The 15817-nt window shown below is 44.8% G+C and overlaps 1 protein-coding gene across 1 annotated transcript in view; it reads right to left on the bottom strand.

Annotated features, from left to right (window-relative positions):
* Positions 1–1878: 1878 nt before the first annotated feature.
* The window catches only part of LOC112968716 (keratin, type I cytoskeletal 15-like), a 19394-nt gene continuing 5455 nt past the window's right edge, over positions 1879–15817 (bottom strand). Inside the window, exons 4-8 of the mRNA XM_026071210.1 lie at positions 4477–4546; positions 3869–4030; positions 3098–3223; positions 2666–2892; positions 1879–2059 (exon numbers count right to left, since the gene is read on the bottom strand). Coding sequence (XP_025926995.1) covers positions 1879–2059; positions 2666–2892; positions 3098–3223; positions 3869–4030; positions 4477–4546 — 766 coding nt within the window. The remainder of the gene's footprint in view (positions 2060–2665; positions 2893–3097; positions 3224–3868; positions 4031–4476; positions 4547–15817) is intronic.

The raw sequence follows: 15817 nt of genomic DNA, 5'->3' as shown, positions 1-15817 counted from the left end.
CTGCAGAGGTACCATGTCTATATAGGTTCTATACTTAGAGAAAATGTTTAATAAATGTGAATGAATCGTAGGAGTTAATAGGAGAAACCAGTAGGTTTTCTGGCTGTTAGTTTTTCCATTGCAGGGACTACCATAGCATTGTACTTGGTAGCATATTCTTCAGGGTTTTGCCCAATTAGTCTTAAATAATGAGTATGATGAGGGATCACTGCAAACTTTTAGGTCTGTTGCATAATCTAATTGACTTGTTACTGTGTATTTCACAGGTACGGCTTGATATTTGTGCCTGATTCAAATAAAAATATCTGCTAAAGGAAATTACTTTCAGACAAGGCTTTTTGATTGCATCAGAGAGAAGTAAAGTTTTATTAGAGTCTTTTTTTTTTCCCAGAAGAATACCAATCACGGTAGAGATTAACTCAGGAAACAGTGATTAGGCACAGAAATACAGATGGAAGAAGCAGTTAGGTCATCCAAAGAGTTTAGATGAGCCACCTGGAGTGAACGGTGTTGAGTAACTCGAACAAGTATTTGCTCTTGCTCTTTGCAGAGGCCTGATCAGACATGCTGGGTATGTTCTTGCTTGGTCCAAAGGCCCACTGGGTAGGTTCTGCAATGGAGGGTGCTGGTTTTGCCGATCAGTTCTCAGGCCTTCTAAAACTCCCTGTAGAAAGATGAAAGGAAGCAAGAATCTGGTTTGAAGGAATAAACTGTCTCTTTCAGCATCTTTAATATTATTATTATTTCAAAATTATAGAGTGTGCAGTTCTCAATGGACTAGATTTTTTCCCGGCATTCTGGAAAGATTAGAGCAAGGTCAGACTTTATGTTTGTACATGCATGTGTGTTTGCAGCTTGATCATATTAAATATATGGACCTGCTTCTATTCTCATTTCTGTAAGTGTAAATCAGGAGAGACTCTCTAAATTTAGAGAGACTATAGCAGCATAAACCCAGTATAGATGAACTTAAGTTCATATTTATTTGTGTATGGGTATTTACAACAGATTTTTAAAAGTTTAAAGGACATCAGATTTTAACTTCCTTGAACTTGCTGTTCATTTCAACATTTTCAGACTTTTTTTGATTTTTTTGAGTGGCCAGGACTTGGAGCCTTACCCGACTTCATAGTTTTTATGGCTTCGGACACTTCTTCCATTGTTGCTCCTCTCTCCAGTGTTTTATTCCCTTCCAGGCAGAGCTTCAAGGGGCTTCCTGTAACCACAGCCATAAAATTAGACATGGAGAAGACCTCTGGTCACTCCCCATCCTTTTCTACTTCAGGACTTTTGGAGCTAATACTTCTTATTTTTTAAATGTCATAATTGTTCTACCTCTTATTACCAATTACATTTCTAACATTTGGCTTTACTCAGAAACTACTGACTTCTCTGGTTCTCTGTATGCTTTGGATTGCACATTAGCTACTTCCTCAAAGCTGTGTTAGCAGAATCTCAAATGAGGGCTTGTTCTCTCCCTTTCTCTGCTTCAAACACATTTTATTCTTCCACAGATCCTCTGATACAACTCTCCGTAATATCTTTGCATTTTTGCTACTTTTGAAAATGCTATCATGTTAATATGTTAACTGTATAAGAACAAATGTCAAAGTGGACTTAAAACATGGCAGTGAAAACAAATAGCAGAAACATCTCCAAATTTCCAAATAAGGATGGAAGTTGACGTGTCCTTTCCTGCTATTCAGAGAGAAGAGTTAATGAGAGGATGTACTCTTTTATTCCAGTCCTTACCTTGGCTTTCACAAGAGTTGCCAGACTGGGAGTGAGAAGACGAAGAGTGGGAGAGGCATGATTTACCCCCTCCTCCTCCACCGCTGCCACCTCCTCCACCTGAAATTCTGCCACAGGCTCCACCTCTTATTCCTCCACTCTCTCCTCCACCTCCAGAAGTTCTTCCATAGCTTCCTTCCATAGATCTTCCTCCACTACTTCCTCCACCTGAGGACCAACTACTTCCTCCTCCAGTACTTCCTCTTCCAGAAGAGTAGCTAATTCCTCCGTGTCTTCCTCCGCTGGCAGAACCATCACCAGCTCCTCCCTGAGAGGTGCTGTGAGGGGGAAAGGGCAGGCATGGACACAGTTTACAGCAACATGACATATCCGACATCCTATTGACTTTATACAGGCCACTTTCTGACAGTCTTTCTCTGAGCTCCTCGTACAGCTGAGAAAGCGCTACTCTGTGAAACTTGTTCTAGAGAACTGGTTTTAAACTTTCCTAACTGAGAACAAATGAACTGAACTGCACTTAAAAAAGGAATAAAAGGCAAGAGGCGGAATGGCTTTAGCCGTCTTTCGAGCCTCAGAAGTAGGTACCTTGAGTATTTAGAAGATACAGTTATTATCTTGCCTATCTGTCATTTTGATACATAACTTTGTATTTCCTGATTATTCTTATGAGAGGAAATGGCAAATTATAGTTCTAAATACTTTTCCAGACACTTTTGTCCAATTCATAATAAATGTAGAGTAACACAACTTGGTACACTGCCAGCTAAGATTTAGACTCAGTCTGAATTACTGGGAATATGGTAAATATATTGATGATGAATCAGTCATTGCACTAGTTCTTAACATAAATGTTGCCACTTTCACCTTCACCTGTTTGCAAAGATGGCATGTTAATTAATTTGAATATACGTACGTAATATTGTGCTGCCCTTCCTCAAGCAGTGCCCGGTACTGAGCAATCTCCTGTTCCAGGCGGGTCTTGATGCCCAGGAGCATCTTGTACTCCTCATTCTGACTCTCCATCTCGCAGCGGATGCTGGCCAGCTCCTCCTCCAAGGGGCCGATCATACCCTGGATCTGCTGCAGCTGCATGTTATAGCGGCGCTCTGTGTCTTCCAGGTTGGATTGGAGAGAGTTTACCTGAGAATGGAAAGCAAAATATGATGTTTATGGGAATGAAGCAAGATTAGCCCATTTTAATGCCCAAAATGAGAAAAATCTTTGATAGCATCAGATGCACCAAGTAGCTCCTTCTTTACATGGAGCGCTGGCAATAGCTGATCTATCATTCCAGCGACTCGTGTGTTCTTAGCATTTCAGAGAAGCAGAAGCAATCGTCACATACCATGCTGAGCTCAGACTGCAGTTCAATTTCCAGGCTCTGATATTCACGTCTCAGTGCAGAGATCTGTTGGTTGCTTGATTCCAATTCCTGGCCACTTGAGTGGACTTGTTGACTCACCTCCTCCATCTGAAAAATGAATATACAGAATTGGGGTCTTTCAGTTTTACTTATGAGGTCAGTATGGTAGATACGTTTTCATTAAGGCATTTGGCAACATGAGTTGGGGTAGAGCGAGATGTAATATAGGGGCTGTATGAACTTTCTTATATGGCTTTGTCAGTGTAGTTCAAGCCAGCTTGTAATTTCTTTTATTTTAGTTGAAAGCATTCTACCATTTTTATCCTAAAACTGATAAATGTTGTGGTTCAGAATGTCATTCCTCTACAGCAAGTTCTTACCAAAAGTTGGTATTATTTTGCTTTTGTAATGTGAACATTCAAAATGTAACCTTATGAGATGTAAATAAGCTATATAACATCCTGTTGTAAGAGAGAAATAATTATTTTTTGTTTTAATATATTGATTTCTGCTTATATAAATTGAGGAAAATCTACATGAATGTTCTAGGTGCTTTTGACTGTGTTTAAAATTAAATAGATCAAGATACACAGTACTTCCTTACTACGTCTGACTGCTCAGCTCAAAATGAACTGACTCCCAAGCAGTATGCCTGACAAAAATTGCTTCTTTACACATTCCTCTAAAACATTTATCCACTGTCTGCAGAGCTGAGCTATTTTGTAAAGAGGGGTTCAATGCTCTGTCATTCACCTTGCTTTCATACCACCTTTCAACCTCTTCACGGTTTTTCTGGATAATACTTTCATATTCTTGTCTCATATCATTGAGTTTTTTCAGCAGATCCTCTCCTGGAGCAGCATTGACTTCCACATTCACATCACCGCTGGACTGTGTTTGCAGTGATTTCATTTCCTGCAGAGAAAACCCAGGCCAAAGGCAAACAAACAAAAATGGTGAAATTACTTTGTGAAAGAGTTTTGCAAAATGACTTCCAGAAGACAGTTCACTGCCTCTGAAATCATACTTTAGACCTTTCTCCATCCAACAGTATTTTTTGAGGGGGGGCGGGGGAGGATTGTTGCAATTATTTGGCCTTGACTTCCCAGCCATTGCTTGCTGAGAGGGACTGTGCTAAGAGATACACAGGAAAAGTCTGGGCCTGGAGATCAGCCTGTCCCAGCAGGCCCCTCGTTGACGTGCCACACATTAGGAGAGCAGCGGAGACTGTTCAGCGCAGCAGATGTCCGCAGTAGGGTGGCACCTGCGGCCGTGTCACCTGGGAGACCTGCCCACATTGCCGATATTGCAAGTGTCCTTGTTTTCCTCTGTAGCTTGCGTTTCAAGGAGCTGGCCCTTACCTCCTCGTGATTCTTCTTGAGGCTAATCAGCTCCTCCTTTAGGGACTCAAATTGCATTTCCAGGTCAGACCTGCCCAGGGTCAGATTATCCATCAAGGGTCGCAACTGATTAATATCAGCCTCCACACTCTGCCGGAGACCATACTCAGTCTCATACCTGTGCCAAGGACAGTGCAGAAAGGTCAGCCCTGGTCTTGGGCTCCTAGTCCTTCTCCTGCCAACTTTATTTATGAACAACATCACATATCCAGTGATCTTAATTTCTGTTTTCATGTCTATACTTTGTTTGTTACACACAGCATCTCTCAATCAGCAGAATTACAAAATCAGCAGCCAGTACCTAAAGTTTAACATTAAAATGTATTCTGTGGTCTTTTTCACCTTCTCTGTCTACCACAGGCTTTGTGCAGGTTTCATGTATCTATTTCTTCTGGCTTTCAGTGAGAAATAATCATAATTTTCCTTTCCTTAAAAATAAAGTTCTTTTTAAGCTTTTCCCTACAGGAATGTTCTTTGCCTCCAAAGCCATAGGGAATATTCCCATTGAAGAGCATTATGGAAATAATGAAGTATTTTGAAGTCTTACAGATTATTTCAGTTATGCTGCCATGGAACCAGAAGAAACCTTACTCTCTGTAGATTGACATTTCTGTACTGAATGAATTTATGCAAGTTGAGGAAAGTAGGAAAAAGGAAGCCAGTGCCTGGAAAAGAGGAATATATATTTACTTTATCCTGAAGTCCTCTGCAGTCATCCTTGTGTTATCCAGGTCCAAAAGCATCCTGTTAGTTTCCACGGCTGCAGTCACAAGCTAGAACAGAAGACAATATGCTGAGGACAGTTTTCCCTGTGAAACTCTCCAGGTTCGCACAAAGGACACAAATGTGAATGTGATCTTCCCATGATAATGTCCCAGCTGTCTGAGGGAAACTGCATTTCCTAAATACAAGGGTCTGGAAAGGTCATCTGCAGTGCAAAACAAAGAGGTACCTCTATGAAAATAGCATTAAAAGTGTGAAAACTGCATTTTGTGAGTACAAGGTAGGAGTGGAGAGTCCTACCGACAGGCCTGGAGTCACTGCCATTGCACTGGCTCACCTTCCATGCCCACAGGCCAAGACCTGTACTCGAGTGTCAGACACTGCACCCTCCCAGAGGATAAGTGTTGCCACTCTTCCCGTGCTCTAAAACCTGCTGCAGGCATTCTGAGAGCCTGCACTCACTGCCAACAAACTGCTTGTTGGATGTACTCCATCTCTAATGGAGTTTGAAAAGAAGAGAGCAAAACTTTTCTCAATGTCCTGGTAGATGGCTTGATCATTTATGAAGATGAGGGCTTTCTGCCCTAATATTTAGGGGAGAGGCAGGATTCCAGAGGCATTCCTCCCTTTGGTACTGTGTTTGGGCATCCTGCTGCCTCATCCAAAGTCTGGAAATGTAGACGCGTAACTTGAGTTTCCAGACCCAGATGCTTAAAGCTAGGGGTGACGATATCTTTCATCTCTATGTCTAGGCCCTGTCCCTTTGTGCATTTGGTCTTGTCTGCTTGACTCCTGAGACCCACGTAGTTGGATGCATGCACAGAAGGCAGAATTTCAAGCACGAAGCACTTTTAGAGAGGCATTTAAGGAGTATAGAAATATCCATGCTGGGTGCCTCAAAGATTTACTCAATCACAAAAATTCTATCTGATGCTTAAGCTTCTCTGACTAAGAACATCCTACCTGATTTTGAAGGTCTTCAATTGTTCCGTAATAGTGGCTGTAGTCCTTTGCACCAGTAGGACCTTGCTTCTGGTACCACTCTCTGATTAATTGTTCAAGCTGAGTATTTTCCTTTTCTAAATTTCTGACCGTATCCAGGTAAGAAGCCAGGCGGTCATTAAGGTTCTGCATGGTCAGCTTTTCATCATTGGAGAGAAATCCGGTATTCCCTCCACCAAAGCCACCACTGCCAAAGCTGCCACCGCTGAAACCACCACCACCTCCACCAAAGCTGCCTCCGTAACCACCACCAAACCCACTTCCACCTGATCCAAAGCCTCCTCCCATACTGCCACAGCCCATTCCCCCCCCATAACCACCACTGCTCATTCTCCCTCCGTAACCACCACTGCTCATTCCCCCTCCATAAAAGCCACTGCTCATGCCCCTTCCATAACAGCCACCGCTCATTCTCCTTCCATAACCACCACTGCTCATTCCCCCTCCGTAACTACCACTGCTCATTCCCCCTCCATAACTACTGCGCCTGATCCTTCCACAACCACCACCGCTCGCTCCCCCTCCGTAGCTGCTCCTGGAACTTCCTCCACCACAACTGCTACCCGAAATCCTGCCGCCACCACTGCTTCTGGAAGAGGTGTATCTTCTTGAGGAGACAGAGGAATACTTACTGCCCCCTCCACCACCATAGCTGCTAGCACTGCCACCACCACTCCCTCGCAGGCAGCTTTTAGAGGTCTGCTTGGAGCCACAGCTCATAGCGGCAGCAGTGAATGACTTCAGGTTAAACTCAAAGCTGGTTTTACAGTTGTTCTGGAATCATAGCTCCAACTTCTACCCTGCCTGGTCTGTATTTATACTGAGACAGTGGGTGTCACCATAGAAGGGAGTACCTTCTTTCCATGTTCATTTGCAAGCCCTGGTTCTTATGCCAAGAGCAATTTGCCAAAGGGAGATGTTTGACAGTGCCAGCAAGCTTAACCCGTACTCAAAGTGTTCATGACCATTTGTTTATTAATACAAAACATGTAATTTCTATTGGGTGGCTCTGAATTAGGTGGATCTTTCCTGTGATTCTAGTCCACTGACTTACAGTCATCTGAATTAAACTCACCCCAATCATCTCATCCCATTCACATCCCTTTCAGCACTGTTGTAATATAGAATAGTAATGAATTTTACTATCTCTCTTTTAACGTAATTTTCCACATGCTATTTCCCCTTTCAGATGTGCATCAAAAAATCAAGTTGACTTTTTTATATTTAAGTGATATTTTAATATGTTCTGGTTTATGGATATATTATTTCCTTATTTTTAGTCTTTTCTTGCTTTATGCCTCTGGAAAACACATTGCAGTATATCTTTTACAGATACACTTGAACTACTGTCATTTTCATAGTTTCTCATAAAACGTAGTGAACACTGGCAAATTTCGTATGCATCAGTAATTTATTGCAAACAAACATCTTCAATTATGTTTTATAAATAACAGTTTCATTATGAAAGAACTGTATGACAGCAGCTTGAAAATAGCTGTGTGTAGGACTACAAGGCGAGGAATGTGACAGTCTGTTGCAGGAAATAACTCTTCATTTTATTTGGCACCACTAGCAAATAACTGGGGGGTGCAGAGTGTGCATGGCACCAGTCTGATTGGAAAATAGGCTCTGTGGATCGATATGTTATGCCACTTACAGAATCACAGAATGGTTGGGTTGGAAGGGACCTCTGGAGATCATCTGGTGCAACCCCCTGCTCAAGCAGGGTCTCTAGAGCAGGCTGCTCGGGACTAGGTCCAGTCGGGTTTTGAGACTCTCCAAGGATGGAGACTCCACAGCCTCTCTGAGCAACCTGTTCAGAGTTCAAGCACCCTCACAGTGAAGAAGGATTTTCTTATGTTCAGATGGAATTCCCTGTGTTTCCGTTTGTGCCCATTGCGTCTCGTCCTGTCACTGGGCACCATGGAGAAGAGCCTGGCCTCATCCTCTTGACACCTTCCCATCAGATATTTATACACGCTGATGAGATCCCCCCGAGCCTTCTCTTCTCCGGGCAACTTCAACACGCTCTGCCTGGCTCCAAGAGGTCAGACCAGTTGCTGTCACAATATGGCTGAGACCTGGGAGAGCATCCTGGCTGTGGGCTAGCCTCTCTTGGCACATCAGGTGAATATGAGAGGTAATGTTCTCACGACTGCCTAAATTATGTGGGTACTTTGAAAATTTCACTCAGGTATTTACCTTCCCAAGCTCAAATACAAACATGTAGAAGGAAGGTTGTGTACAGGAACGCTTGTGCTGCATTAGCTGAACCTATGTAGGCTTGGTTTTTATTGGGAAAAGATGATCATGAAAAGCAAGTCGGCTTTATTCTGTGGATGTATGTATCTCATGTGGAGAAATTTTTGCAAACCTTTACCTTCTGACCTGGTTTTTCTGAAGAGCAGTAACATTGTGGAAGATGCTACTATCAGTAGTGGATAGCTCATCTCAGCATCCGCCTTCTGAGGTCGTACTGCAACGTGAGGCTCAAACATTTGAAGTTGCTTTCTGCTTGCCTCTCGTGTTTTCCCTCTTTCCCTTAGCACGGTGCAGTCTGTCGGCTGTCATTCTTTGCAGGTTGAACTGGTTGCATGATACCAAATGCCCTGTATTGATTTATTGTATTGTTTTTCTCTCACTCAGCCTTTGTGATGTTGGTTGTTGCTAATTTAGAGGGTTGTTTGTTATGGCTTATAGCAACTGTTTGTGAAGATATCTTTTTATACAACACCCCTCCAAGCACACCGTCTCCCACACAGCGGGACACACCTAAAGTTTCATCTTCTGCTGGACCTCATTTCTGAACTGTCCCAGGAAGCAAGTCCTTGTCAGGCTTGTAGAAGTTTAAATGGCCCACTACAAATCTTACAAGCCTGGTCATGATAATTTTAACTTGTTCCAATGAGAAATCCTTTTCTCTTGAAGTGTGCTAGTCAGTCTTCTCAACCAACAGCTATTTTGGTTCATGAAACTGTCGAGTTACACTCCATTTAACTGTTGGTTTCACAAGTTGCTGGCACTTATGTTATAAAAACATGAATAAGTTTCCATTTTGTCCTGTTTAATTCTTCAGGAAGACAAGGCTTTTTCCCTGGAAAGGTGTTTATTGCATCTTTTGCATGGATCATCCCTTTCAGGTGGACCAAGCTTCATGTCTTCAGTGCACAAAAAGAACGTGTTTGCATTGTTTGACTATCAGGGAGAATCCTTGTGTGCGATGTGCTTTACGGCCTCATTCTAATTCATGAAAGGAAGATTTAATGCCATTTTCCCCTAGAATTCATGCAGGCCACATATCTCAAGAATGAAGATTAGATTCGTAAAAATCGTGAAGCCTGATAAATTCAGTGTATCTGGAAATCACTGGCCAGGATCTGGGTATAAGTTATGGTAATAAATTGTTCCTAAAAGGAATGTTTATGTTTCAAAGTTTGCTATTAGATAAACATTTTTTCCACCTGCTGTCTTATGAAATGGTATTTTTCTCTACAGTGATCTCTCCTAGGTTTGTCCAGGTATCTGTAAGTAAACTGAGCTAATTAGATAATCTTAATTAATGTAATTGACTTAAGTTTCTGAGCTGAATAAATTGCATTTCTTAGTTTCTCCTAACTGAATAAATTGCATTTATTGTTCATTAACAAGTAAACTCCTCTTAATGTAAAACACTGCAAAATCCAGAAATAAGCGCTGCAGAAGAGAACCTGGAGGGTTGGGAAAACCTTAACGTAAGTAAGACGGCAGTAAGCTCTGCAGGAGCTGCAAGGAACCCCGGTGGCACCTGTGAACTGGCACAGCGGAGCGTTACGAAATCATGGGCTGGTGCCGCTTATTGCAGCACTGAGCTGCTGCTCCGCAAACAGATCGAGGCATGTCCACACACACACTTGGCATGCCCTTTGCTATCCCATCCTGCTGTGGAGTCTTCCTCAGGCATCGCTCCGTGATGCCCTGCTTGTCACCAGCTGAGCACCCGAATTCACTTTTATGTTCCCCCCTAAACATGCAGAGCAGGACTGGCCTTGTGCACGGGCAGAGGTGGCAGTTGTCTAAGGGAAGAGCCTCTCCCGAAGCCTTTCTGCCGCTTCCCCCGCTCATGTGGCTATTCAGGACTTCCCAGCACTGGAAACAGGTGCTGAATATCTTCGGGCCACGCTTGGAACAGTTCACAGCTGAAGAAAGTTAAAATGGAAAGTTTAAATGGGCTGAGCAAGTGCTGCAGCTGTGCTTAGGGGGAGGCTGAGCAGTGGGTTGGGGCAGGAGTTGCTGTTTGTTACTGGTGAGTGTTTTTGTGGATACCGTGTTACACGTGTCCTCCCTGGGCCCTGGCTGCCAGCTGGTGTTCAGGGGGAGCATAAGGTGTGTTGGCTATGGGTGTAAAAGAGCCCTTGCGGAGCCTCTTCTGCTTGAGGGACCTCTGGAAGGCTGCTCCGGGGAAGCTGTGATCATCTGCACCTCTCACGCAGGAGGGTGTGAACTGCACTGCCAGGTGGGGTCTAAAGCGTGAGATGTGTTTTGAAACAGAATCCTTGTTGACCCTGGTGCAACTAGCAGTGAGAGCACAGAGTCATACTGTACCCTCAAAGCTGGGAGTTATTCAGGAAAACCTTCCCTTGTGTGTTGCCTGATGTGCTTCAGGGCACAGCTGGAGGAGGAGGAGGAGGTGGAGGAAGATGCCTTGGGGGTGGATGATCTCATGGTTGTTTGCAGTGAGTCTTCTTCCCTTTTTCTGTGATGAAACTGCCCAGAAGAGGCTGGTGGACTATTTAAGCTTGAAAGACTCACCCAGCGTGGGCCTGGATTTACCCAGCCCTCCTGGATGGCAGAGGGCAGGAGCTGCAGGCAGGGCAACCAGGTGCTCGGCAGCGACGCAGCCGTTCCTCGGCCAGAGCAGGGCACAGAGGGAAAGCGTCTGCGTGAGCGTGGCGGGCAGGAACGAGGGCTCGGCGGCAGGCGCGTGGGCCAAACGCGCAAGCTCCGACCGGCTGCTGTGGCACCACCTTCTCTGAGCCTCCTTCGACTGGTGTGTTTGGGAGAAACTGCCGAGGCTGCTGAGCATGGCTGTGGGGGAACAGCACAGTCTCCTACCCCCCCTTTTCTGTGTTTTGGTTAGGACGAAGCCTCTTTGATCTTTCCTACCTCTGGACAGATCTTGCCATGAAAATTGTGTTTGCTTGTGTTGCTACACAGAACTGTGGAAGATCTGTCTGGGGAATATGACTCATAATTGCTATAGACTAATTTCCATTATATAGTCATCGGGCAATTTTATTAACAAGCGATCATCTCACAGAGTAGTATTTCTCCCCAGTGAAGCAGCAGCACAGTCCCTGAAGCATGGCTGGCCTTGCGCGGAGGTTCTGCTCTTGTTCTGCGGACGTGCGCTACTCTCCTCCACTGGGAGCCGGTTGCCTAATGCATAGCATGAAGGTGTTCTCTTTTCCGCTAAAATTTAAATGATGAGATTTTCTTATCCTGCTAAAAAGTCAAATGTTTGAAAACTGAAAAATATGGGAATTTTATTCAAATTAGTTGAAACATTACTTCCAATCCTATTTAGTATTTTAATAGGGTATTAGCTGAGAGTTCTAAACAAAGTAATTCCTACCTAGCAATTCCCAACCTTTTGCTCTGAATTAAGACCCAGAATGTTTTGAAAACTTTTCCCCCTCCCAAACTCTGCTGTTGATGGCTGGCAGCAGTTTCATCCAAAATGATTTGGGGTTGAAACATCAATTCTGACCATTTCCTGTGAAAAGCTTCATTGTCTCTAAATACACTTCTATAATTAGAAATAGTTGTGTTTAAAAAAAATGAATCCCTTTCTTATCCTGCAGTGAAATCTGTAGTTGAGAACGATGTTGTTTTGTTCCCACAACAGTTGGTACAGCCGTCGCGTACTCGCGGTGCCCAGCAGGAGCGCCTTCAAATATTTGTGGTGTTACTCAGTGGAACAGTACACAGAATGGGGTGTTCGCTCTCTTTCTTCCTGCGTGTACTTATGACCATATCTAATAAAACAAAGCAGTGACTCTTTAGGGCTCAGTAAAAGTCTATCAAGGCCATCTGTCTGTAATAGATCATTCCCTGCATGCCAATACATACTTTTTCTTTTTTTAATACAATACCTATTTTGAAGTGAGGGAGTAAGGCCCCACCTGTCCTGCCCTCTTCTGCAAGACCAGGGTGTAAGTCGTGGCACCTGCCCACACCCTGTGTGGTGAGGTCACATGGAAGGGCCCCGGAACGTGTCCTCCTTGCCCATCTGATGGTCCTAGTACAGCGTGTTTACCCACCACCCAGCAGTTAACTGTGCTGCAGTGCTGGAAGGTGGTGTGCTGCCCTCCTGGTAAGGACAGCCAGGAGGGTCCTGTCCAGCAAACATCTCCCCTTTAGGAAAAAAAGTAACCCTTGCTTACATTACACCTGATCTGTTACTCATTTATTATTGCAGGGACTAGCACTGATGAAATGTTAAAGGGCACCTTGAAAAGATCCACCACCCAATGGGATGATTGTGATTATGATAGGAACAGTAATTAGATGAGTCAGACTTTTACAGTATGCACCCTTTGGTCAAGGACTTCATCTGGGGCTTGTACAGCCCCTTGGAACCAGCAGGTTCACTGGGGTCTCAGCTGATGCACCTCATTGACAAGACCTCGGTGAGCCAAGGGCAGGAACGGCAGCCCTGCCACTGCGACAGGATTGCAGCCCCTGCAGAGAGCCGGGGCTTTGCTGTGCTCCTGCCTAACGACATGCCACGAAATATTGTGGTGCTGCTCAGAAAACATGCACATGTATTGACGGGTCAGTGCAGCAAGTTTCAGTCTGGCATCGGTTCTGTGCAGCAACTGCCCAGGAGAGTAACGCAGCCAGGTCCTCGAAGAGGCAAGAATGAAGCTTGCCGTGTCCCCGCAGTAGTCAGCTACGCAGAATCGGCCTGTCTCAACCTTGCTATGAATGTGACTATTAAATACAGGTGAGGGAGCTGGAGCAGTCCGTCAGCGCTGACAACTTGTTTCCTTGTTTTCAGGGGGCAGGATCTCCCCAGCACGTACCGCAGACGCTGCTTCATCGGTCTAGCTGGGTATTTGTTAGAAATTAGCTGAGCAATCAGGTCTGGGTTGGCAGCGCACCTCTCCCCGGGCACCCTTCAGCAGTCGCATAAGAGCCGAGTGCCCTCTAGAGAGCAGGTTAAGGACTGTGGCATAGGATTCCTCATGCCTCCCCAAATATCCAATGTGGCGAGATGTAAAATATCAGGCTCGGCACCTCCTGGCACAGGTAGGAGCAGGAATTGGTGGCAGCAGCAAGAGGGGACGCTGCCTCGCATCACTAGAGCGCAGGGATTGCATCTTCTAATGTGTTAGAAGCTGGTCTGGTGCAGGTGGCCCTGAAAAGTAATGTAATTAAAATACTGAAGTTAAAGTATGTTATGTATCATTACATAGTTACATTATTATACTTTTGCTTTATATAGCAACTAATAGCACCTTCTGTTCAGCCATAGATGGTATTAGACAAACTTACCTGTATCCTCTGCCCTCTCAATAAAATGCAAATCCCACTTGAATCAGAGTCTCTGATCTCAGCCTTGCCCACTGCGATAATGCAGTGTTTACCCTCTTTGGGTAGGCTGGAACACGAACAGGAGACAGCTGTGCCAAGCCAAGCGCTTGGGAGCAGAAGACTGGCAGGTTGCCTTCTCATTTGGATCTTTCTGTTAAAGAACAGCTGACACCTTATGGAGAGATCTGGGAAGTACCAAGATGTCTGGCCTGCTGGTGTTTATCAAGCACTTTCTCCATTTCCTGGTTCTTTAGCACAAGCAACATTTGCATGTACTGATAATTCATTGATTCCAGTTCCTCTGAAGTTTTTATCTGAAATCAAATACTGTGGTCATGGAAGTCTTTGTGTGAGTCTTGGTGCAAACTGGATAGAGTGCCAGCTTTGCCTTTTGTTCTCAAAGGCATGTTCTTTTTTTCTATGAAAAAAATGTAAATATTTTCACAAATGCTTCATGTTAATTTTTCATTATTCCACTGCAAGAGGGAAATGCCAGTGCCAGCCTGGTAGTGCCAGTTAGAAAGTGAAAACAGATGTCAAATGCACAGAATTTTTGCTTCCATGAGTTACCAGCTCCCACTTCAGGGTGGATTTGGTTTGTGCTAGTTGGCCAAAATCCTCAGCTGGAAGCAGTGAGCAGCAGGTGACATATCTGCAAAACTCTAAGTGCCGTATAGGTTTTATACGATGGTGGCAGTTACCGGTGTAAAATCAGTCTAGGAATAGCAACATGGCAAACCTGGTAAATGCCAAACAAGGCACCTGTGTTGCTGGCTGGCATCAGCCTCTTCCTCCCTGTTGCACGTCAGCCAGAAACTTAACGTCAGGCGTTTCAGCTTGTACTTGTTTTCCAGGCTCCGATTCAAGCCACGAGAGGCCGCCCTGAGAGCGTGCGTCCCCGGCTAAGGCAGCCGGCGCCCCGGCAAGGGCCCGGGAGTGAGCTGGGCCAGCGCGCTCGCCTCCTCCGAGCTCTAACTTCTCTACATCTCCAGCTCTTCTCAGAGCCCTCGCAACCAGGGCGCATCTTGTTTCCTCTCTGTTTCAAAGCTGAAATACAGTCCTCCCTTGGCTTCTCCATCTCCTGGCTTATTGCAGTGCATAAACTGACCGTGAGCAGAGGCAGCAATACTGTTCTTCCAAATCTAGTATATTCAGGAGTGTATTTTGGAGAAATGTACTTGTTTTTATGCTTCAAGTATTTTAGTTTCTCAGCTGAGGGCTTCAACATCTTTTATCTGTCTTTAGGTCTGAGACATGTTTGTGCCATGTTATATACACTATAAAATGGCCTTTCAAGTCATCTGCTCTTTCTATCCTGTAGGTGTCTCTGCACAGCTACTTTGGTCCTAGCATCCCTTTGATGCCTCGGAGAAGAGGAAATTCATGTCCAAATCTAAATGCTGACATCTCAGGACCTGCTCTCTGCAGTCCTTAGAGTCCTGGAGAGAGCAGGCACTTGCTCTGCCCAGTCCCCCTCCCCAGGCAGTTGTCTAACACAGATTACATTTGCCCTGGGAAGAGGTGGAGATGTCTCCCTTAGAGATGTCTGAAGTGAGGTCAGATGACTGCAGTGCAGGTCCATTGAGTCATGTATGACTGACATCCTGCTCCCCAGCAGCTGACCCATCTCACAGGTGGGCGTCTGACACTTCTGGAGCCTTTCTCCTGCTCTGAAGAGCAGCTGGAGACACATGCCACCGGTGGCTGCAAGGCTGATAACTGTATGTGCACATACACCATCCTGAGCTTGCTTTTCATGGAAATATCTCTCACTGATCTCCCTGTTCTCTTTACATTGCTGACCTCCAGCTGCACTTATTCCCCATTTTATTGTTCATCAATGAATTTAAGCAAAACATTCTGTGGGAAACGCACAGGCATCTGCCTGAATTGGCTGTCCATGCACATCATGGAGGAGGTCTAGCAGGAAAGGGCAATATGTGCTACCAGATTTGGCAGGGAAGAGCTGGAAAAGACCTGCCAGGCCAGCGAGGCCATTCCG

The sequence above is a fragment of the Apteryx rowi genome, unplaced genomic scaffold (genome assembly GCF_003343035.1).
Source record: "Apteryx rowi isolate R43461 unplaced genomic scaffold, aptRow1 scaffold_323, whole genome shotgun sequence".
NCBI lineage: Eukaryota > Metazoa > Chordata > Aves > Apterygiformes > Apterygidae > Apteryx > Apteryx rowi.
The sequence above is the reverse complement of the archived record's forward strand: the minus strand, read 5'-3'. Positions and strand labels throughout refer to the sequence as shown.